At 42.3% G+C, this 25,342-nt stretch overlaps 1 protein-coding gene across 1 annotated transcript in view; it reads left to right on the top strand.

Annotated features, from left to right (window-relative positions):
• LOC308611558 (U3 small nucleolar RNA-associated protein 25 homolog) overlaps positions 1–24,717 on the top strand; it is a 29,567-nt gene extending 4,850 nt beyond the window's left edge. The window contains 9 exon segments of the mRNA XM_081260279.1: positions 2,066–2,154; positions 3,824–4,234; positions 6,199–6,418; positions 14,169–14,194; positions 14,198–14,371; positions 15,557–15,739; positions 15,876–15,988; positions 16,710–16,955; positions 23,197–24,717. Coding sequence (XP_081116405.1) covers positions 2,066–2,154; positions 3,824–4,234; positions 6,199–6,418; positions 14,169–14,194; positions 14,198–14,371; positions 15,557–15,739; positions 15,876–15,988; positions 16,710–16,955; positions 23,197–23,440 — 1,706 coding nt within the window. The 3' untranslated portion in view covers positions 23,441–24,717.
• Positions 24,718–25,342: the final 625 nt, after the last annotated feature.

The raw sequence follows: 25,342 nt of genomic DNA, 5'->3' as shown, positions 1-25,342 counted from the left end.
TTTTTTCCCCAAGCAGGGAAGGAAGAGAAAGAGGAGAAAAGTACTTTGCATTTTTCTGTCTATCCTTCACTTGCTCTTCCTTACTGGAGCGGTAATTTTACAGATTTGTGAGACCTGGCAGTGGCTAATCTGATTGGTCCTTATTACTAGGAAGCACCTCAGAAGCCAGAAAGCTCCACCCTGTCTCCCCAGTCTCTCTCTTTATTTTTGGCTGCATTGGGTCTTTGTGGCAGTGTGTGGGCTTCTCACGGTGGTGGCTTCTCTTGTTGTGGAGCGCAGGCTCTAGGCACGCGGGCTTCAGCAGTTGTGACACGCAGGCTCAGCAGTTGTGACACATGGGCTCAGTAGTTGTGGCTCACTGGCTCTAGAGCTCAGGCTCTGTAGTTGTGGTGCATGGGCTTAGTTGCTCCACGGCATTGGCAGGCGGATTCTTTTTTTTTTTTTTTTTTTTTGCGGTACGCGGGCCTCCCACTGTTGTGGCCTCTTCCGTTGTGGAGCACAGGCTCTGGACACGCAGGCTCAGTGGCCATGGCTCACAGGCCCAGCCGCTCTGCGGCATGTGGGATCTTCCCCGGACCGGGGCACGAACCCGTGTCCCCTGCATCGGCAGGCGGACTCTCAACCACTGCACCACCAGGGAAGCCCGGCAGGCGGATTCTTAACCACTGTGCCACTGGGGAAGTCCCCATAGGCGACTGTTTAATTTAACTTTAAAATCAACTTTATTGAGGTATGAATTACATTCAACAAGGTGTACCCATTTTAAGTATATAATTCGATAAGTTTTGACAAATGTGTATATTTATATTGTCATCGCCAAAGTCAAGATACAGAACACTGGGCCATGCCTCTGTCCCCATGACTGTTACTTAGACAAGCCTGTGGTAGGCTGAGGCAGGGCTCTGCTGTCTCTCAGGTCCTGTGTCTTAGCCTGTGCCTGGGTGGGCACGTCAGGTTGGTCTCATTCTGGGTCCTGACTGCCTTTTTTGGTCCCAGTGCCATTCTTCAACCAGCGGTGCCACTGAAGTTGAAATTTTAATCCTCATTTGGTTCTGTTAGCTATTCTAGACAAGAGGAAGAAGTAGCAGGTAGAATTTGGGCAAAAACCACGTTCTGAACTCAAAAAAAGTTAAAAAAAACCCTGGAGGAAACATTAGGAGGCTTGACTATCCTAAAGTTTCTCTGGTTGTTTGGTCTGTACTGATATATTATCACCTAGAATTCTTATTTCCTATTGTTCACCTTTATCTTAGGTCTTAATATAAGGTGCACTGCATTTGAAGTTTTACTACCTGGGTCCCTGAATGGGTCATTTAACTTTGCTTCTTACATGAGTGGGGCTGGAAGAGAAGGTTGGGTGGCCAGTGCAGAGCACTGACCCTGCCATTTTGATCATTTGTTCACCTCAGTTGAGTGTTGAGCATTTACATTTGTCTTCCAGTGCAGGTTAAATCAGACGTGGTACCTGCCCTCAGGGATCTTGCAGTCTAGTTAGGTGAGGTAGTACATGCACATATATGTGTTGGTGTGGATAACTGAGGGCAGGGTGGGGCGCTTGAGAGAAAGTGATGACTGTCTATAGGGGACCAGAGATGGCTTCTTTGGAGCCAGAACTGTGCCTGACACAGTAGGCTCTTGGGAAATAGTTATTTATTGTGAGTCAGGGGGTAACATTCAACAGATACTATTTGGATATATAGAAATGCGGTGAACAAGAGGATAGAATTTTCAGTTAAAGGAAGGAAAGCCACAGTGGCAGAAGAATTTGAGAGCCATGTAATTCAAAAATTACATTAGAGAGGTAGGTTAGAGGTGTATGTTGAATTTCAGTCCAAGAAGTTTCTTCAAAGGTTTTTGAGGTGGGGAATAATGTGATTAAAGAAATGCTTTAGGGAGATGAACCTGTCAGAAACTTTTAAGCTCTGGACTGGGATAAATGATGGGGAAAGTTGATGGGGAAAAAGATGAGTTAACATCATGAAAACAGGATGTCATTCATAGGGGAAGACTGGAAAATCCCTGTCATTTGCCCTAAGTGTTCTAATATTCTTTATTTCTGAATTAGATCCATTTGCACAACATGTAAACAAAGAACTGAAAGAAAAAGAAATCCAGGCTGTTGCCACAAATCCCAAAACTACCCACCAGCTAAAAGTAAGCAGTGGTCTTGGGTTTTAGTGGTCTCCCTGAATGTATGATACACACCCGTGGCAGATGGCTTGATAGGGAGCAAGATAGAGGAAGACTGGAAGAGCCCAGTAAGGCACAGGCATAGCTAGAAAAGGCACTGGGAAGCTGGAAGGTGGGGACCAATAAGATAAGAATGCTTTGGAGACAGGTACACCAGGGTTTAGACCAACGTCTGCAAGGGGCTATCTCATGACCTAAGGCAAGTTAATCTACCTTTTTAATCTTCACTGTTCTCATCTGTTAGAGGGGGACAGTAATGCCTGCATCAAAATAAAGTAATTTAGTTTACTGGAAGACATGTACAAAGTGTTCAGTCAGACAGTAGCTACTGCTGTTCATTTGTTTGAAATATCTGAGATAAGTTCACACCTAAATTATTCAGTATGGAGCAGTTTTTGCTTCTTTTTTCGGTGATTTTTTTTTCACCACTGATGCTATTCATAAGAATGGGTCATCCTTGTTTCATTGAAATTTTTATTGAGGTAATAATTATAGATGCAGTTGTAAGAAATAATACAAGGGTATCCCATGTGCCCTTTGCCCGGTTTCCCCCAATGGTAGCATCTTACAAAACTGTAGTACAATATCACAAGTAGGAAATTTCCACTGATACAACCTACCTGTCTTATTCAGATTTCCTCACTTTTGCTCCTGCTCCTTTGTGTTATTTAGTTCTATACTGTTTTATCACGTGTAGGTTGCCCTGGCCACCACCACAGTCAACATACAGAGCATTTCCAGCACCATCAAGATCCCTCCTCTTCCCTGGTGCCATTTTATAACCACACCCACCTCCCTTCCCCCATTCCTAACCCTTGGTAACTGCTAATCTGTTCTCCATTTCTATAATTTTGTTATTTCAAAAGCGTTATATAAATAAAATCATACAGGTTGGCTTTTTTCACGCAGCATAATTCCTTGGAGATTCATCCCAGTTGTTGGCATATATCAATAGTTAATTCTTTTTTATTGCAGAGGTCATCCTTTCTTTATTGCTAAGATCAGCAGTTTTGTTACAGTGCAAAAATTCCCAAACTGGTATTCCACAAAATACTATTCTTTTCAATTCTAATATATGTCTCCCCCCCAAAAAAAAATCCAAAACAACAACAAAAACCTTGTTCCACGTCCAAGTAAATTTGGAAAACTCTGGGTCAAACGAAGTGGAACGGAGTCCTTGTTACAGGACTCAGCAGAACCTTTAGTGTCCGATCTGCATGTGACTCTCCCTGAGGGGGATTAGGTTTTGTGGTGGTTACCGAAGTTATTTGACCGTTGGGCCCCCTTTTCTTTTGTCTAGAGTAAATTTTGACTTCCTACAGTGTGGTCCACAGGACAGTTTGTGACCCACTGATCTAGTGAAGAGCTCACAAGGTTTCTAAAGTCAGAAACCTTGGGGTCTAACCCTTAGTTCTGTTCTCCTGTTTGTCTGAATCCTATAACCTCTGAACCTCAGCATTTCCTAAACTGCAAGAAGAGCATTATAGTGTTTAGCTTGTAAGGTTGTTGTGAGGATAAAGTGAGAGGATCTGTAAAAGGATCTGTGAAAGGCCTTGGTAAATTATAAAGCACTATATGAATGTAAGGTAGTATAATTCATTTCTAACTTAGTTCTTGATCATTTCTCCCACAGTGGCCCATCCTGGGCCAGCTTGCCTTTTCATCCAGGTTTCAACAGTTGGAAACCTTTAAACCCCCAAAGGACATTGACTTAAAGTCACTTCATCTCCAGAAGCCTCTGGAATCCACCTGGATCAAGACCAACAGCCAGTTCCTCTCTGGTCCCCCAAATTCAAGTAGCCCCTTCACACCCCTCCAGAAAGAGCTCTTCTTAATTATGAATTCTTACCGGGACCTGTTCTACCCAGAAAGGACTGCCCTGAAGAAAGGGGAAGAGATCCGCCACGTGTACTGCCTGCATGTGATAAATCACGTTCTCAAAGCCAATGCCCAGGTGCTTGCCAACAACAGCAGATGCCGAAGCCAGAAACTTGGGTTGGGTGATGATGATGACTTCAGGGACCAAGGGCTAACGAGGCCCAAGGTGAGTGGCAGCAGCAGAACTTTGCCCTCAAGGAGGCTGTAAGGCTCTAACATATGGGTCCTGGCACTTAGCAGGTTCTCAGACGGTTTAATGATTGGAATCATGAATGAGTCCAAGAATGAGCATATTAGATGGGCCAGGTAATGTCACAGCAGTGCTGCAGACAGCTCAGTGGACCGTCTCTAACAGCAGATGTAACTGGAAAGTGGAGTAGGAGGTACCTCCATGATAATTCTCTCCTTAAAGATAAACCCTGATCCTACATAAGTAACACTCCACTATAAATGTCTTCTTTGTGATTGTCAGAGCTGGATGGGACCTTAAGGAGCCTTTTATTCAATCCCTACATATTACACCTGTGGACAGAGACCCAGATTCGTAGAGGACCTTGCTAAAGAGAACCAGAGAAAAAGTAGCAGAGACAGGACTAGAACCAAGGATTCTCTTCACTAAGCCACATAAATATGTAAACCTTGGAAAACAAAATCCCTGTTTTGGCATTGTATCCTTATTACTGCTTAAAGTGATGATTACATTTATGTGGCTCATAAGCCTAAGCTCCAGTGGACTGGGAGCTTACGTCGTTGAATTCTGTCTACATTTTTCATGATGTGCTGGAGCTAGATACTGTGCCACCCATACCCCCTTACCCCTTAGCCTCTGTGTCTATATTGAAGAAGCCTCATCTTCTTAGATTCTTCTCATTGGGCTTAATAGGATTTTAGGATTTTGATACTGATATGGCTCTTAGAGATTTCTTAGTCCAACCCTCTTGTTTGATAGTTGGGGAAACCAAAGCCTAGACACTTACTTAGTGTGACAGCCGGGACAGTAACTTGGCCCTCTTCAAAACTGATCCATCATCCCTGCACTGTACCAAACTGAATCACTACACCCCTCTGGCTGTGCTGGTTGCCTTTCTGAGAAACTATCTCAGAATCTTGAACATCAGGATAATAAGATTATCTGTTTCCATTTAGAATTGCAAAATAGAATATGAGGTAGATTACCCATGAATCACATTCAGAATTTGGTGAACTGCCTGATCTGACTGGGGTTATATCCATTGACTGTATTGTTTACACAAGGGTAGTTAGAAGGTAATCATTTGTTAAGCATCTTCTGTTTTTTTCCTCAACAGTTAAAATTGAGCACTTTTGGAAATGTTTGGAAAACTGAATCCTGTATTTCCCATTGAAATATCATCTTATTTCAGAAATCCTTTATCATCATTTCTGAAAAATGTACTAGGAAATGTACTAGAAAAGTAATGATGCTTTAGTCCTTTCCTTACTAACTTTATTCTCTACTTAATACATCTAATTCATTTGTTCAGCATATTCCTTGGGTCTTACGGATCAAAATACTGAACTAAGTTCTGTGGGAGACAGAAATGAGTAACATTTCTTGTCCTCAAAGAGCTTTGTGTGTTTATGCCCTTGGGTTTTTGCTAATGGACACCTCTGTTAACGGCATTGACTTACCTCAAAGAGTATTTCTGGGCTTCCCTGGTGGCGCAGTGGTTGAGAGTCCGCCTGCCGATGCAGGGGACACGGGTTCGTGCCCCGGTCCAGGAAGATCCCACATGCCGCGGAGCGGCTGGGCCCGTGAGCCATGGCCGCTGAGCCTGCGCGTCCGGAGCCTGTGCTCCGCAGCGGGAGAGGCCACAACAGTGAGAGGCCCGCGTACCGCAAAAAAAAAAAAAAATTCTACATTCTGCTTAAGAATTAACCCCCCCCACCCCAAGGAGCCATGAGATTGAAGTCCATAGGACATGGTGCTGTGGGTCGGAAAGATGCTCAGCCTTCAGTACTGAGCCAGGTCCTATGTAAAGGGGGTGACACGGATGTGGTCCTTGGCCAGGGGCTGTGGAACGGAGGGCTCCTTAGGTCCCCAGCAGGCTCACCTCGAGCTGTCCTTCCTTCCCCTTGCCCCTCCAAGGCTGCCCATCACTCCCTCCACAGGTGCCGATAGTGGTGCCATTCCAGGAAGCTGCTTTGCGGGTGGTACAGCTCTTCATCAGTCTTCTTGAGGGCGACAGCAAGAAGAAAATAATTGTAAGCAACAAAAAGAGGTTTAATGGAGAGTATGGCTCAGATCCCAAGGAGAGACCACCCAACCTGAAGAGGCCTGAGGATTATGAAGCTGTATTTGTCGGCAACATCGATGACCACTTCAGGACTGGTAATTCCTCCTTGTCAAAACTGAGACCCTGAGGGACCTGAGGTGTGAGGTGCACATAGCTGGAAGCTAGAAGCCTGGAATTAGGCATTCTTTCAGAGGGTCACTGTCTCAGCCTCCTAGCAGAACCAGGACGCATTTGAGACCACTCGTCTGCCAGGGGAGAGTCTTGCCTTGGCTAATGGGGTACATACTTGGCTAATGGGATGGAGTGTCTGTGAAGGCATGTATGAAAGGCACCTGCATGTTTATAACAAATGTCTCAGCATGCCTATAGCTGGTAGCTCACAGTCAATGCTACAGGGCTTCTTGGGGGAGTTGGAGCTGATGGGGCTGGGTGGGTCAGTCTGGGGAAGATGAATAAACTAGAGCATCTGTACGTAATGGACTTCCCTCCTGCCTGCCATGTGGAGTGCCCACACCTGAATTATCTCCACTCTGGACTTACTGACTCCCACCCAGCTTTGCACATTTTTGCTTGTTTGTCATTCAGCTCCCATGTACTTGGTTGCTTGTTCATTGAAAAAGTTCCTGGAAAATATTTATTAGTCACGTATGCCCATTTACCACTTATTAAGCATCTACTATGTGCCAGGCACTGTTAAGCTGGAGATATGGAATTAAAAGTTACTGTTAAGCAAGTCCAGCCTTAAGACAAATCAGACAGTATGGGATGAGATGTCTTACTGTTAGAGGATAGTGGGTGTTCTAGTTAAAAGTATTTAAAGCAAATATCCTTACTCAAAATGGGCTCAGGACTGTTAGGGAAGGCCTTCTGTTGGAGGTACCATCCATACTAAGTTGAAACCTGAGTCAGATTTAGCCAGGTACAAAGTGGAGCGATGAGAGTGGAAGAAAAAGTTTCAGACAGGAAATGGCAAGTGTGGAGGCATCAGGGTGAATAAACCGGCATGACTTAGGATTCAGAGGCTTTAGCATGGCCAGAGTGTGCAGTGCAAGGGGATTAGAGCTTGTGGTTAGTTTTAAACATGCAGGCGGCCAACAAGGAGCTGATAAATCAGTCTTTTGTTTAATTGATATATAATTGACATATTAGTTTCAGGTGTACAACATAGTGATTCAATGTCTATATACCTTACAAACTTATCACAACAATAAGTAAAGTTACCGTTTGTCACCATACAAAGTTAATGCAATATTATTGACTATATTCCCCATGGCATACATTGGATCCCTGTGACCTGTTCACTTTATAACTGGAAGTTTTATACCTCCTGATCTCCCCCATCCATTTTGCCCACCCTCCAACCCCGCCCTCCCTGCTGGCAACCACCAGTCTGTTCTCTGTATCTATCCGTCTGGTTTTTTGTTTTTTAGATTCCACATATAAGTGAAGTCACATGCTGTGGATATTTGTCTTTGTCTGACTTATTTCACTTACTGTGATACCCTCAAGGTCTATCCTTGTTGTCGCAGATGGCAAGATTTCATTCATTTATGGCTGAGTAATATTCGTGTGTGTGTGTGTGTGTGTGTGTGTGTGTGTGTGTGTGTGTGTGTGTGTGTGTGTGTGTGTGTGTGTGTGTGTGTGTGTGTGTGTGTGTGTGTGTGTGTGTGTGTGTGTGTGTGTGTGTGTGTGTGTGTGTGTGTGTGTGTGTGTGTGTGTGTGTGTGTGTGTGTGTGTGTGTGTGTGTGTGTGTGTACCCACCACATCTTTATCCATTTGTCATCTGTGGACACTTAGGCTGCTTCCATATTCCATATTTTGGCTATTATAAATGTTGCATTGAACGTAGGAGTGCATATATCTTTTTGAATTAGTGGGTTTTTTCTTTGGATAAACACCCAGAAGTTGAATTGCTCAATTGTATGGTGATTCTATTTTTAATTTTTGAAGAACATCCATACTGTTTTCCATAGTGGCCGCACCAATTTACATTTCCACTAACAATGCACACGGGTTCCCTTTTCTCCACATCTTTGCCAGCATTTGTTATTTCTTGTCTTTTGGATAAGACCTATTCTGACAGGTTTGAGGTGATATCTCATTGTGGTTTTTTTTCTCTCTGTGCTTTGGTTAATAGCAACTTATAATACATGGTGGCTGTAAGAATTTATAACTCCAAAATCACAGCCTATCATTTTATATTATTTCATTTTGATCACAGCACTTACTAGCCACCTGATACATTCTTCTTTTTTTTTTTAATTGGAGTAGGTATAGTTGATTTACAATGTTGTGCTCATTTCTGCTGTATGGCAGTGACTCAGTTATACACATATATACATCCTTTTTTATATTCTTTTGCATTACGGCATATCCCAGGAGATTGGATATAGTTCCCTGTGCTATACAGTAGGACCTTGTTGTTTACCCATTCTAAAGGTAATAGTTTGCATCAACTAACCCCAGACTCTCAGTCCATCCCTTTCCCCACCCCTGACCTTGGCAACCACAGGTCTGTGAGTCTGTTTCTGTTTTGTAGATAGGTTCATTTGTGCCATATTTTAGATTTCATATATACGTGATATCATATGGTATTTGTCTTTCTCTTTGACAGACTCCTCTTAGTATGATAATCTGTAGTTGCATCCATGTTGCTGCCAAATGGCATTATTTTGTTCATGTTTATGACTGAGTAGTATTCCATTGTATATATGTATCACATCTTTATCCATTCATCTGTCAATGGACATTTAGGTTGTTTCCATGTCTTGGCTATTGTGAATAGTGCTTCTGTGAACATAGGGGTGCATGTATCTTTTTGAATTATAGTTTTGTCCAGATATATGCCCAGGAGTGGGATTGCTGGATCATATGGTAATTATATTTTTAGTTTTCCAAGGAAACTCCATACTGTTTTCCATAGTGACTGCACCAACTTACATTCCCACCAACAGTGTAGGAGGGTTCCCTTCTCTCCACACCCTCTCCAGCATTTGTTATTTGTAGACATTTTAATGATGGCCATTCTGACCAGTGTGAGATGGTACCTCATTGTAGTTTTGATTTCTCATTGTGATTTTGATTTGCATTTTCCTGATGACTGATGTTGAGCATCTCTACATTTGACTGTTGGCTATCAGTACGACTTCTTTGGAAAAATGTCTATTCAGGTCCTCTGCTTTTTTTTTTTTTTTTTTGCTGTACGCGGGCCTCTCACTGTTGTGGCCTCTCCCGTTGCAGAGCACGGGCTCTGGACGCGCAGGCTCAGCGGCCATGGCTCATGTGCCCAGCCACTCCACGGCATGTGGGATCCCCCCGGACCGGGGCACGACCCCGTGTCTCCTGCATCGGCAGGTGGATTCTCAACCACTGCGCCACCAGGGAAGCCCCCTCTGCTATTTTTTAATTGGATTGTTTGGGGGTTTTTTTTTGCGGTTTTTCTTTTTTTTTTTGCAGTACGCGGGCCTCTCACTGTTTTGGCCTCTCCCATTGCGGAGCGCAGGCTCCGGACACGCAGGCTCAGCGGCCATGGCTCATGGGCCTAGCCGCTCCGCGGCACGTGGGATCTTTCCGGACCAGGGCACGAACCCATATCCCCTGCATCGGCAGGCGGACTCTCAACCACTGTGCCACCAGGGAAGCCCTGTTTGGGGTTTTTTGATAATGAGTTACATGAGTTCTTTATATATTTTGGATCTTAACCCCTTACTAGATTTGCAAATATCCTCTCCCATTCAGTAGATTGCCTTTTTGTTTCATTGATGGTTTCCATCGCTGTGCACAAGCTTTTTAGTTTGATGTAGTCCCATTTGTTTATTTTTGGTTTCATTGCCCTTGCCTGTGGAGTCAGATCCAAAAAAATATTGCTGAGACTGTTGTCAGGGAAGTTACTGCCTATGTTTTCTTCTGGGAGTTCTGTGGTTTTCAGGTCTTATGTTCAAGTCTTTAATCCATTTTGAGTTGATTTTTGTAGATGGTGTAAGCTAGTGGTCCAGTTTCATTCTTTTGCATGTAGCTGTCTAGTTTTCCCATCACCATTTGTTGATGAGACTGTCTTTTCTGCATTGTATATTCTTGTCTCCTTTGTCATAGATGAAGTGACCATATAAATATGGATTTATTTCTGGGCTCTCTGTTCTGTTGATCTGTGTCTGTTTTTGTGCTATTACCGTACAATTTTGATTACTGTAGACTTGTAGTGTAGTTTAAAATCAGGGAGTGTTATACCTTCAGCTTTGTTCTTCTTTCTCATAATCAGTTTGGCTATTCAGGATCCTTTGCACAAATCCCCAGGATCCTCTGTACAAATTTTAGGATTATTCTAGTTTTATGAAAAATGTCATGGGTATTTTGATAAGGATTGCATTAAATCTGTAGATTTCTTTGGGTAGTATGGACTTTGTTTTTGAATTTTATTTATTTCTTTATACAGCAGGTTCTTATTAGTTATCCATTTAATACATATTAGTATATACATGTCAGTCCCAATCTCCCAATTCATCACACCCCCACCCCCACCCCCACTTTCCCCCCTTGGTGTCCAGTATGGACATTTTAACAGTACTAAGTCTTCCCATCTATGAGCATGGTGTATTTTTTCATGTTTCTGTCATCTTTAATTTCTTTCATCAATACCTTGTAGTTTTCCAAGTACAAGTTTTTTACCTTCTTGGTTAGATTTTTTCTAGGTAGTTTATTCTTTTTGATGCTATTGTAAATGGATTGTTTTCTTAATTTCTAATAGTTCCTTATTAATGTATATAAACACAACAGATTTTTGTTAATTTTGTATCCTGCAACATTACTAAATTTATTTATTAGTTCTGACAGTTTTTTGGTGGAGTCTTTAGGGTTTTCTCCATAAAGTATCATGTCATCTGCAAATAGTCAGTTTTACTTCCTCCTTTCCAATTTGGGTATCCTTTATTTCTTTTTCTTGCCTAGTTGCTGTGGCTAGGATTTCCAATAATATGTTGAATAAAAGTGGCAGAAGTGTGCATCCTTGTCTTCTTCCTGATTTTAGAGGAAATGCTTTCAGCTTTTCACCACTGAATATGATGTTAGCTGTGGGTTTATCGTATATGCCTTTGCTAGGTTGAGATACGTTCCCTCTATACCCACTTTGTCAACCCATCCTTGCATCCCTGGAATAAATTCTACTTGATTATAGTGTATGGTCCTTTTAATGTATTGTTGGATTCAGTTTGCTAATAATTTGTCAAGGATTTTTGCATCTGTGTTTATCAGGCATAGTAGCCTGTACATTTCTTTTTTTGTGGTGTTTCAGTATCAGGGTTATGTTGGCCTCATAAAATGAGTTTGGAAGTGTTTCCGCCTCTTCAGTTTTTTGAAATATGTTTGAGAAGGATAGGTATTAAATCTTCTTTAAGTATTTCGTAGAATTCACCATGAAGCTCTCTGGTCCTGGTCTTTTGTTTTTGGGGAGCTTTTTGATTACTGATTCAATCACATTACTAGTAATTGATCTATTCACATTTTTTCTTCATGATTCAGTTTTAGAAGATTGTGTGTTTCTCGGAATTTATGTATTTCTTCTAGGTTATCTGACTTGTTGGTGTATAATTGTTCGTAGTAGTCTCTTATGATACTTTGTATTTCTGTAGTGTCAGTTATAGGTTCTCTTTCATTTCTGATTTTATTTGGGCCCCTTCTCTTTTTTTCTTATTGAGTCTGACTAAAGGTTTGTTAATTTTGTTTATCTTTTCACAGAACCAGCTCTTAGTTTCATTGATCTTTTTTTTTGTCTCCATTTCATTTATTCAGTATTTCTCATCTGACTTCTATTATTTCCTTCCTTCTTTGTTGGAAGTTTTTTCCTTTCAGCATATTTGAACATATCATGCCATCTCCTTCTGGACCACAAAGTTTCTGATGAAAAATCAGCTGATATTCTTATGGGGATTCCCTTGTCTGTAATTAGTTGTTTTTCTCTTGCTGCTTAAGATTCCCTCTTTACCTTTGACTTTTAACGTATTAATTATAATGTGTCTTGGTATGAATCTCCTTGGGTTCATTTTGTTTGGGACTCTTGGTTCTTGCTGGACCTGAATGTCTGTTTCCTTCACCAGGTTAGGGACATTTTTAGCCATTATTTCTTCAGATAAGTTTTCTGCCCCTTTCTTTCTCTGTCCTCCTTCTGGGACCCCTATAATGTGGGTGTTAGTGCCCCTTTCTCTCTCTTCTTCTGCGACCCCTTAACACCGATGATAGTACACTTGATGTTGTCCCACAGTTCCCTTAAACTGTCCTCATATTTTAAAAATATTTTTTCTCTTTGCTGTTCTGTTGGGGTGATTTCTGCTACCTTGTCTGCCAGGTCACTGATCTGTTCTTTTCTACCATCTAGTCTGCTGTTGATTCCCTCTAGTGTATTTTTCAGTTCAATTATTATAATCTTCAGCTGTGTGAGTTCTGTTTAGAACTTGCTTATATTCTGTCTCTTTCTTGAGTTTCTCACTGTGTTCGTTCATTCATCTTCCAAGTTTGGTGAGCATCTTTAGGACTATGACTTTGAATTCTTTATCGGATAAATCACTTACATCTGTTTCATTAAATATTTTTTCTGGGGTTTTATCTTGTTCCTTCATTTGGAACATGTTCCTCTGCTTCCTCATTTTGCTTGACTCTCCGTCTTTGTTTCTGTGTATTATGCAAAACAGTTACTGCCCCGTCTTGAAGGAGTGGCCCTGTGTGGGAGATGAACTGTATTTTTAACTTTTTCCTAGTTCTTGGTCATCTTATAAACTCTCTCTGTTTGTTTCACTCCCATGGAGTCTAGAAATGCAGTCCCACCCCCATCTGCCTGAGCCTGGTGCTCAAGGAGTGTCCCCTGTGTGGGCTACATGCGATTGTTGCCTCAGGTCATGTCCCGCGAGTGGCATGAGATGGGGTAGGCGTGGCTGCTCGTTGTCCATGTTTGTCAGTGCTGCACACAGGCAGTGCAGGGCCGTGGGGTAGGGGGTACTCACCCACCACCACTGTTAGCAACTTAGAGTGAGAGTGCAAAAAAGTGGCACCCACCAGTGCCATCAAGGTAGAGGGAATTTGTAAAAATGGCATCTGCCAGCATTCTGTCCCCAGAGAGAGTCCCAGCCAACTTCTGCCCCTCTGGTAGATGCTTTAAGATTAGCAAGTGAATCTCCTTCACATATGATCTGGGCTCTTTACAGACTGCTACTTGTTGCTTAGGAAAGAGATGTGGGCAGGAAATATAAATTTTTGTGATGATAATGTTAAAGCCATAATTAGTGAATATATTTATCCAAAGCTTTATGTAGAGTGAAAGAGAACTTGTGGGTGAATCCAGGGATTTGTTGAAGAGCTCTTTGAATATGGAAAAATAGATAAGAACCAGGTCAGTAATAGAAGTAAGTGTTAAAGTGATAGAAACCACCAGTAAGGAAAAGAACATTTCAAGGAGGGTGTGCTTATGCATTCGTGACAAGAAACACTAAAGTGCCATTGAATTGGTAACTGAGAGCTGTTGGTGACCTTGGCAAGAGTCATTTCAGTGGTGTCCTGAGACTCAGAGGCAGATTGCAGTACATTAAGGAGTCAGTGGGGGATTTTAAAGTAGAGATAATTTTTTGGAAGGTTTGCCAGTGAAGGAAAAGAAGAGGGTGGGAGCTAGAAGGGACCGTAGATGCAAAGGAGGGATGATGATGATGACGATGATGATTTTAATAATTAAAGCAGTTTGAGCACAATTACATGCAAAGGGGAAGATGTGGAAGGTACAAGGGGAGGCTGCAGTTGGAGAGGGTGGAAGCTAATGGCTTGGTGGTGACTCATGAACTGATGTGTGCTTGGCTGTTTTGTGTATAGGGGTGGCAATACTGCAGAGAAGCATCTGACTTTATGCCCCCTTCTATTCGTCAGACATCCTCATTGCCTCCCCCCTGGGCTTGAGGACCATCATTGGTGGAGAAGGAGAGAAGAAGAGAGATTTTGACTTTTTGTCTTGTATTGAGCTTCTCATCATTGATCAAGCTGACATTTACCTGATGCAGAACTGGGAGCATGTCTTGGTAATGCTGGTCATTAACATTTAGAGACAAGAAGCTCAGTGGTTTGAGTCTGAAATGGTTATTAAAGTCCAGATTAAAACTCAGCTTGGAAATGGAAATATTCCACATTTTCCAATTTGAAAACGGGAAATGTTGTCCCCTCTTCTACCCACAAGTTGGTCAGTAAAGTATCCAGAAAGATTAAAATTCTTGTCAACATTTTCAAATCTCCAGAAAAGATTTCTTCCCCTTAAAAGTTGCTTCTAGTAATAGACCAGTTTAGTGTGGTTGGTTGGTTGGTTGGTTGGTTGGTTGGTTGACTGACTGAAATCCCTCCTCACCAGGAATGTTTTTATCTAAAATAGTTCCTCCTATTTATGCTCGTTCTCTTTTGTTTGGTCTTCAGTGGAGATGGGAAAACATTGCTCATGATTTCTTAATTTGTGATGTTTTACAGAGAAACGTAAGATGTTTTTGTCCCCCTACTGTAATTTGTACTATAATTTTTTTTCTCCCTCTCAACATACTCTGCAATGTTTTGGGGTTTAGGATTGTGCTTTGGAACAATCCTCATCACAGAACTATAGGTTTATTTTTATAAGGCATGTGAGCATTTACCTTTTCTACAACCCCAGGACTTGGAGTAAGTTTGGGACAGATAAAGGGGAGTACTTATTTATAAAGTAGGGAATAAACTTATGGTACTTGTGACCCTTCAATATACATTACAAGGTAAAAATATGATTAAAATAGAACAGGCATGTCGATGGTTGAGTCATCTTTATTTTGAGCAAAAGGCACATGTAGTCACTCAGGGAATTTTCTAACGTTTTGGGAACCAAGTCATGGAAGGACAGCAGCTCTGTTTTCCGTGTCATTTCCCTTCTTGTCCAAGTCTGGAACTGAGTTGCTTACAGAGTGACCAGAGTGGCATTTCAGAATTTCCTTGAAAAGAAATACTCTGTATAGGTCGCATCTTGATCCTTTTTGAGAGATCCACAAGGTGGCCAGTTTGAGCTTTTCTTCTTGTTCGCTTGACTCTGGGCAAGTCACTCACCCATCTGAGCCTGTTTTCTTGCTGTAATTTGGGAGATGATAGTATCTACTTCATGGGGTTAAATAAGATGATGGGCTTATAGAGAGGTTAGCAACGCCCAGCAGGTAAGTGTTCAATAAGTATTAATGGAGTATTACTTCTGCTCAAAGCATTTGATGAGCCACATGAACCTACTGCCCTTGGACTCACATGGGGTGGACTTTTCTCGAGTGCGCATGTGGAACCTCAATAATCGGTCCAAGTACTATCGTCAGACGCTGCTGTTTGGGGCCCTGCAGGATGCCCAGATCAACTCTGTGTTCAACAAGTACTGCGTCAATGTGCAAGGCCAGGTGGGTTCTCTCCTTCTTTCTCTGAATTTTCATGAAGTATTGTGTATTGTTTGGGTCATGAGGCAGAAGGAGAGGACAGCATTTGGTCAACAATGGGGATAGCTCACTTCCTAATGTTCTCACTGACACCTGGCAGGTGGCTGTGAGGAACGTCCCGATGACAGGCTGCATCAGTCATGTCCTGGTGCAGCTCCCACATGTCTTCCCGAGGATGGAACCTGAAAACCTAGCTTCAGTGATTGATGCCAGGTACCCTCCCCTGTCCCATTGGATCCCTGGGGGTCACAGAGAGGGATTTTACTTGGGCATTCAAATTTAGAATTGTATTCCACGTTGGCTTTCTTAGTTACCATTTACGAAATGAAATGAGATAACTGAATCCAATCATGCCATTGACAGAGGAGGACACTGAAGGCCAGAGAAATGGTGTGTTGTCCTAGTTCCAATAGTGCCAGGGTTAGTAAATCAAGGGTACTTTCCCCTAGACTGTGGCATTTTTTAATTACATTAATTTTTTAATGCCTCATGTCAACAACTTAATTCTAAGCCCTTCAGGGCAAGAACTGTTTTCCTAATTCTCTATGTAATTTCCCCGTCTTCTCCTTGTGTTTAGTCAGGGGACCCATGGTAGCAGAATGGTGCTTAACACGTGGTAGGTGTTCAGTAATTATTTGTTGACTGACTGACTGACAACTGAATGAATGAATGATACAGTTACGTACTTCCTAGAATAATTCTCTGGGATATACCAGCATCACATCTATTCTTTATGATGAATAGTGTTGGCACTTACTTTTTGATGCGCTTAACAAGTTTTATCCCTACAGAATCTCTTTGCAATGAGGTAGGCCAAATTGGCCTCTTAGGGGAGGTAGAAGGAGATTGTGACTTGCCCAGGGTCATGCAGTTGGCAGTGACACTATGGCTCACCTCTAGACCACTGACTCTGCCCTTCGCCTTTCCGAATCAGGTTTGACTTTTTCGTCAACAAGATTTTGCCTCAGTATCGTGATGCAGTCATGTCTCACACGCTTATCTATGTCCCCTCCTACTTTGACTTCGTGCGTCTCCGAAATTACCTCAAGAAGGAGGAACTGAACTTCACTCATATCTGCGAGTACACCCAGAAGTCTGGTGTCTCCAGGGCCAGACGCTTCTTCCTTCAAGGAGAGAAGCAGTTCCTGCTCCTCACAGAGCGCTTCCATTTCTACAAAAGGTAAAATAGGGCCAGGTTTCAAGTGTCCTCTCTGGAGGGTCTGCTTCCAAGTGCATGGTGGGCTTTGCTGTGTTATAAGGTCCTCCCTTGCTTCACCTCCTGCAGACAAGCCAGAGTTTGGGGGGCTGGACAGACTTTTGTTGATTGGTTGGTTGGTTTTCTTTCAAAATGGGCATTGTTGGAAAAGGTGGTAGAAACGAATGAGTGACTACAGCATAACCTGTACATAGATCTGGAGTGGGTCCATACTTAGGGTACCTCCTGTAGCTGTGGGTATACCCCTCAAGAAGGACATTACAGAGCTGAGCAGCTCTCAACTGAATACAGGAAAGGGAGGAACCTGTCGTAGAAGCACAGATGAAACACCTGGGGACTGTGTGGTCTGTGGAGATGGAAGTTGAGTACAGGGTCAGTGTTCAGAAAGCTCTCATTTGTCCTGAGGCAGTGCACACACACTTCTGCACCAAGGAGAACCAGGACTAAGGGGCTCCTTGAAGTTTAGGAGAAGCAAAAGGTGAGGGGCTTAGAGGTGAATATTTAAGGGCTTCAGGGTTTGCTTCTTGCTGGCATCATTATTTGCTTTGTTCCAGTGAGTTGTTGTTTTCATTCATGTTGGAAATGGTATTTTGGGGGAGTTTGCACTCAGCAGGTCTAAAGAGCCCTTAGTTTTCCAAAAGCTTGATACGTCAAAGCAAGTCCTTTAAATGAAGTGGATGGATTGGAAAACTTCCCAGCGTGATTGTCTGTAGCAAGTGTGAACTAAGCTGGGATGAGGACTGCTCTCAAGTAGCAGCTTTTCAAGGAGAGGGCATGATGTCAAAGGAGCCCTTTCTCTTAAGTAGGCAGGACAGTCTTCTGTCTTACACTGTTCATTTATTGACCAAACTGTTTTGTCCCCAAAGTCACTATAAAGACAAACCGAACACGTGCCATTAGCTTTGTACCCTGGACCAGGTTAGTGGGTGTTTAAGTTGAATGGAGATAATCTGCAACTGCCAATTATCTCAAGGTTCCCAGCTATAGATTTTTTTGCTTGAGAGGTCACCAAGGTGATGATGGGTATTTTGATCTGCAGTGTCTTTGTGATTTGATTTTTTCATTTGACCTTGGGAAAAGTACATGTATTTTACACTTTAGTATCCAGCTTTAAAATTCTGTATTTATATTCTCTATGGAAGTAGGCCGTGTTAGACATATTGCAGTTCATTTGTGAGCTAGCAAAAAACTTTCATCCTGAGGATTTGTTTTCTTTGGGGGGATGAAACCAGTAGAATCTTAGGATGGGATGGGCATTTGGTCATGATGGCCCTCCTGAGGGGAGGACAGTTCACAGTTCTTTCTCTGAGCATCATCAGTGGGTTAGCACAGGAAGGATTCTTAAGCAGGGGGCAATCAGAAACTCTGGAGGTAGGATTTCTGGAGGTGGGAAACGCTAGTGGGGTGTTTCTGAGTGCTCCCTGCCCCAGGGAGAACCCCAGTTATAGAAGTAACAGACCTCGTCTTTATAGACTGTATGCAGGAGCCAGCCTTGCAAGTCAGTTGTGGTTGCCTCATTTATCTTTAACAGTTGTCAGGTAACATAGACATCGGGAATGTCCTTAGTTTTGGGTCCTGTCACAGTGTTACGCCATATTTGTAGGGGTCACCGAAGACCCAAAGCACATACAGGAGAGGAGGAAGGCAGGGGAAGAGGTGCAGAAGACCATGGGAATTGTTACTAACTGCCCCTCTGAAGAGGTTCTGGTCACGTGCTCTTATTTCCAGGAGATGCCTAGTCTCTACTGTGCACGAATTGGTACTAAGAGAGATTTTCTTGGGTTTTAAATATAATACCTATTGGAATTGGTTTTGTTGTTTTATTTTGCTTTAAAAATACTCTCATTATAAGAGTATTACACAATTATTGTAGAGAACCTAGAAAATCTAGGTTAAAAAAATGGGATCACCTGTCATCTTACTGATATAAACACCCATTTTGGTGTATTTCTTTCCTGTCTCTTTGATGTAAAAAACATGTGCACGTGCACACACACACAGACACAGGCATTTTAAAAACGACACCAACATTGGGATCACAGTGTACACATTTGGATTTTTTTTTCTTTTATCTTGAATGTTTTATGTGCTTATTGAAAAAAAGCTTAAATAAGTTAGCATTTTGGTATATACTTGTATGTTATGGATGTATTTTTTAGTTTATATATATATATAGTTCTACTATATCCTGCCCCCGCTCCAACTTTCTATTTGGGAAGATTTCATTTCAAAAGACATTGTAAGACTATCCCAGTGAACATCTCTAACTCCTTCCACTTAGGCTTCACCAGCTGTTAGCATTTTGCCACATTCTCATGCACCCACATTCTCTGTCTCTCCTTCTCTCTTTCCACTCACATCTCTTATTTTTTCTTCCTGAACCATTTGAGAGTAAATTATGGGAGGCTTCATGACACTTAACTCCTAAATCTTTCAGCCTGTAGAGCTTAAAAACAACATTCTTTTATCTAACCACAACACCATTAACATACCACTTGACATTACTGCAGTAATACCATCTAGTATTTAGTCTGTATGCAAATTTTCCTAGTTGTTCCCAAAATGACTATTACAGCTGTTTCTCACCACCCCCCCCACCCCAATCCAGGATTTAGTTAAGAATCCTACATTGCATTTGCGTGACATGTTTCTTTAGTCTATTTTAGCAGTTCTCAAGCAGGAGCAGTTTTGCTCCCCAAGGGACATTTGGAAATATCTGGAGACATTTTTGGTTGGTACAGTTGGAGGGTTATTCTAGTGGTCTAGTGGTTCAAGCGGGTCAAGGCCTGGGTGCTGCTAGACGTCCTACAGTGCACAGGACAGCCCTTACAACAAAGAATTACCTGGCTTAAAATGGCAGTAGTGCCAGGGTTAAGAAACCCTGATCTAGAATAAGTCTCTGCCTTTGTTTCTTGCTGTGATACTGATATGTTTTGAAGAGTCCAGTCCAGTTTCCTGTAGAATGTCCCACATCTGGATTTGGCTGTTTTCTTATTATTTAGATCAGTGTTCCCAAACTTTGCTACATATTAGAATCCCCTTGGGGAGCTTTTAAAAATCTGAATGCCCTGGTCATACCCCAGTATCAATTAAATCATGGTGTTTGGGGATGGGGACCAATTACAGGTATGTTTAAAAAACAAATAGGTGATTCAGTGAGCATTAGAGTTCGGGGACCAAAGATTTAAACATTATTTTAGTAAGAATTCTACATAGAGGATATTGTGTACTTCCCCCTGCATCTCCTCAAGAGGCCCAGGGTGTCAGTTTGTCCCGTTTTTGGTGATACTAAATGTAAGGTAGGTCAAGGTAGGTCTGCTAAATCTTTACATTGTACATTGTACATTACATTTTACATTGTAAAAATACCTTTTCTGTGTAATTATAAGTAATCTTTTAAGGTGTGTATAGCATCCTTTTTAATGGTTGCATAGTGTTACATTGTATGGGTATATAATTAACCCAGTTTCCTTTTAATGGGCATATTGATTTGTTGTTTTCTGTTATTATATACAATAATGCCAAGAGCATCCATATGCGTAGTTGATGGCATAGTTGCCTAGGCATTTCCTTAGGATAAATTTGGAAAGGAAAACTTATTTGTTCAAAAGCTGTACCCAGTTTAAAATTTGCTGTGTGTTGCCACTCCCATCTTCTCCCCTCCCCGGTGAAATACACACTCACAATAATTTATACTCCATTAGCCTATTTCTGTAAATTCTGTAAATATTTCTGTAAATTCTCCTTTTTTCCAGTGACTTGATAGTCAAAATGATACCTCATGGTTTTAATGTCTTCTTCTTGCTTTTCTGTGTTTTTTGTAATTGTCAGTTGAACGTAGTGCCTGAGTAAGTAGCTGGCCTGGACGCCTCTTCTGTCAGGCCACTAGCGTGGCAGTTGTGAATCTAGTTAGGATTTGGTTGTTACCGTCGTTGCCTTCTAGTTACCACAAACTGCCAGTTCCTCCAGCAGACAGTGGCCCACTGTGGGGCCCAGTGCTGGAGGGCCTTGTCTCAGTGTCCTGCTCCCCTCTCAGCTTTCACCATGCCCTGCACCCCTGTGCCGAGGGAGAGCCTCTCCCATGCTCCGGCCCCTCCCCCAGTAGCAGGCTGCTCCTGCTCGCTCCTCCCCTAAGGCTTGAAGTGGGGCAGTTGTTCTCCTCCTGGTCCAGCTCAGATGCAGGCAGGTTCTGTCCATCCTGGGCTTTGGAGCTGGCGCTTTCTCAGGGCTTCTGCACCACCCTCCATGGTGGCCAGCCTCTGCCTTGTTCTACGAGGGGTCTTGGTGGGAAAGAGTTCCCTGCATCTCTGCAGTGGTGGCAAACATCTGCTTACATCAGTGCAGGATCTTGGGCTGAACAGGCTTCACGCCCTTTCCCCAGTCTTCATGCCCTTTCCCCTTTCCCCAGACTGCTCTTTCTACTGGATGTAAGTCCTGTGGTGGGGAGGGATGGGGTGAGGGGTTAATGCTCCTCCCTTAGGGCACACAGTTTTGCTGCTTCTGACTCCACCCTGGCAGTTGACCTTTGCCCCCTCACTGGCTTCAGGCTTTAGCTTCATATACAACATGGCTCTGGGAAGAGAGTGAGTTTTCATGTCTGCACCACCATCGGGGTCTCTCAGGTCTTCTGCCTTGCGTCCAGTCTTTCCAGGGCTCCCAGTGGAGACCTTTGGAAAAGCCATCATGACTGTGAAGTAAAGGAGTGTCCGGGAATCCCAGGGATTCTGAACTGTCATGCAAGCCCATAATTGCCCTTTAAGAACTTGTTAAAAGTGTAGCTTTTTTCTTCCTACCCACTTTCTTAGCAGCTGCCCTCTTCCCCACTGTGCTCTGCCGAAGGTGAAGTGGTTCATATGTCCTGTCTTTCTTCAGACCATCGTGTCACTCTTTGGAATTCAGTCAGTGATGGGCTGAAGCTGGCTCATACCAGCTCTTAAGGTATGGTTGCACATCTCTTCCCAGTTCCAAGTTCAGCAACATGACACTGGTAGCTTGAAATGGAGTATTTACACCACAGAAATTGGCAAATGCTTCAAATCAGCACCTATCCTCCCCCACTGAGAATCAGTTGTTAAACACACACCAGGGCACCGTTGAATCAGTTCACTTGGTTGCCCTGTGACATCAGCTGTCTAGGCTCAGGAAAAGGAACACTGTTGTAGATTATCTTTTTCTTGTTAGCATGGGAGCAGTATTCTCTTGAGTTTTCTACATACTAAGCAGAAATGGAACTCTGTGTCTGTTTTGATAACTACTGAGGCAGAACTGTGTTTTTTCAACATCATTAGCCATTAAAATTCCTTTATGGAAAGAGGATGTGGAAAGCTGATCCAAGTAATGGACTGCAGTTATATTTTGGGAGAGGAGGGTCTCCAGAGAGATCAGGATGAGCCAAGGGATAAAAAGACAAGGAAAACTTACCGTCCATGAATAAAATAAAATTCCCGAGGGAGTCTGACATCAGCCCTGTATGAGAGTCTTAACAGGAAAAATCAGAAACTTGTCAACGTATAAAATCTTTGGTCATGGAGCCCAAGAGGGAATGATTGACCTCAACCCGAACCGTAAGGCGCGTCCCTAGGGTCTGCAACCCCCCACACCATGCAGCCCTGTGCAGCAGGGAAAGAAGCGAGGAAGCTGTTGAAATTAATTGCCTTCCCATAATGCCTAATGGGTCCTCGGGCAGGATTTTGTAAATGGGTGAACTTGGGACATCTGCCATGGAGTTAACATGTCTACAGAATGACAAGAAAAGACTAATGGGAGTGCATTTACAGTTTATGCTGTTTATTTTATGTACTGGGTCTGGTCTGACCTCAGCTCCATTACAGAACACTGTTTTGCCTGATTATAATTAGGATAATGTTAAATTGGAAATGCCTGCTTTTCAAATTTTCTGCGACAGATTTCTAATCCTTGTCTACTATTCTTCCCCACCCTACCTCAGTCTGCTCAGATTAGGCTCAAGAAGTGCAAATTCATTTTATCATTATCTTAAGCCAAACATTAGGAATTCAAATACACTGTCACAAAAAATGAGCCCCTCCAGCTCAAATTAGAGTAACTTTTGGTCTGTGTGTTATTTGTGCCATGGTCTTTCTCCTTGCATGAAACAGCGAGAGTGACTATGTCCCTGTAAAACTCTTCGGTGGCTTTTCCATAAACTTTCTCATGTAGACATAGCCTCTCTTTCTCCTTCTAACAGATACACAATAAAAGGCATCAGGAACCTAATTTTCTATGAACTGCCAACATATCCCCACTTCTACAGTGAAGTCTGTAACATGCTGCAAGCCACCACCAGAGGAGAGGAAGCTGCCTGGACCTGCACTGTCCCCTACTCCAAGTACGATGCCCAGAGGCTGTCTGCTGTGGTCGGGGTGGAGCAGGCTGCACAGATGCTGCAGTCCAAGAAGAACGTCCACCTTTTCATTACTGGAGAGAGATGAGAATTGGTTGGACAGGAAATGGTGTTTGGTGTGATATGTCATGCTTGATTCTGTGTCTCTTGGACCTGATTCTGATCACTTACACAAAGAAGGGCTGCAACAAGGAAGGAGCACCAGGCAGGTTCTTAGCAGATACTCCTTTCTTTTCAGACCATATATACCTGAAAAGTTCCGTGTAAACCAGATTTTGGTAAAACCCATCTTTCAGAGGTCAGGGGAGAGCTCATGGAACTCTGAGAAGTTGATAGAAGGAATCTTCTACTTGTGAATTTTTTTGTACACCATAAATTCTTTTGTTGTGATTTCACCTCTAATTTATTACACTTGGTGAACTCTTTCAGATTTGCCTGTTTCTATTTGACACCTTCTTAAAGTGAAGCATGCATTTCTTTGCTTGTGAGAACTGGTTATGAGAAATTGGAATACTTCTTGCTGTTGAATATCATCTTAGTTTTGGATCGCAAAGGTTTTGCAAAACTGTTATTTTTCCCCAGCCAAACTTTTTTAAACCTTAAATATTCTATTTTAATTCAACCTAGAAGAGCACATTCGTTCACTGATCTTTTTTTAACTCCTAAATGTTTTAATGAAAATATATACTTAAAAGTCACATTATATAAAATAACATGAATTTCTACCTTATTTCAAGAAATAATTTTATGAAATTCTTGATGTCGCAAATTCATCGTCAACACCACTGTCTTCATTGCTATAGTCATTTTTTAAGTCATATAACATAAAAAGGAAAAGAAGTTACACTTTTAAAAACATTTTTAGGGAGTTCCCTGGCGGTCCAGTGGTTTGGGCTCGGCGCTTTCACTGCCGAGGCCCAGTTTCAGTTCCTGGTCAGGGAACAAAGATCCTGCAAGCTGCACAGCGTGGCCAAAAAAAAAAAAAAATTGAACTATTCTCAGACAGAAAAATTACCAATTCAGAACCTGAATCATCTGAAAATAAATTGCCAAGTTGCTGGGCCTGTCACTCCTAAAAATCACTCCTGAATTTAGTATGTATTTCATGTAAACAAGGACATTTTTCTATGTAACCTCAAAACAACCGTCAAATCAGGAAATTGCCACTAATCCTTGGGCCCCATTCAGATTTTGCCAAATGTCCCAATAATAACCTTTATAGCAAAAGGATGCAGTTCAGAGTTACATACTGCTTTGAGTTGTCATATCTCTGTAGTGGCCTTTATTCTGAATGGTACCTCAGCTTTTTCTTGGCTTTCTTGACCTTTTTTTTAATTTTTAAATTAAAAAAAATTTTTAAACATCTTTATTGGAGTATAATGGCTTTACAATGGTGTGTTTCTGCTTTATAACAAAGTGAATCAGCTATACATATATCCCCGTATCTCCTCCCTCTTGCGTCTCCCTCCCACCTTCCCTATCCCACCCGTCTAGGTGGTCACAAAGCACCGAGCTGATCTCCCTGTGCTATGCGGCTGCTTCCCACTAGCTATCTATTTTACACTTGGTAGTGTATTATAAATCCATGGTACTCTCTCACTTCATCCCAGCTTATCCTTCCCCCTCCCCGTGTCCTCAAGTCCATTCTCTATGCCTCCGTCTACCTAGCCTGCCCCTAGGTTCTTCAGAACCTTTTTTTTTTCAGATTCCATATATATGCATTAGCATACGGTATTTTTCTCTGACTTACTTCACTCTGTATGACAGTCTCTATGTCCATCCACCTCACTACAAATAATTCAATTTCATTTCTTTTCATGGCTGAGTAATGGACGTTGACACTTTAGAAGATTACAGGCCAGTTACTTTGGGTGGTGTTTCCTGTCAGATTAGGTTAGGTTAGGTTTAGTTTATGCATCTTTGGCAGGAGCAGCATAGAAGCAATGCTGCGTCTTCCTCGCTGCATCTCTTCAAGCGGTGCATGATTTCC

The sequence above is a fragment of the Mesoplodon bidens genome (genome assembly GCF_964165515.1).
Source record: "Mesoplodon bidens genome assembly, contig: HAP1_SCAFFOLD_302, whole genome shotgun sequence".
NCBI classification, from domain to species: domain Eukaryota; kingdom Metazoa; phylum Chordata; class Mammalia; order Artiodactyla; family Ziphiidae; genus Mesoplodon; species Mesoplodon bidens.
The sequence above is the reverse complement of the archived record's forward strand: the minus strand, read 5'-3'. Positions and strand labels throughout refer to the sequence as shown.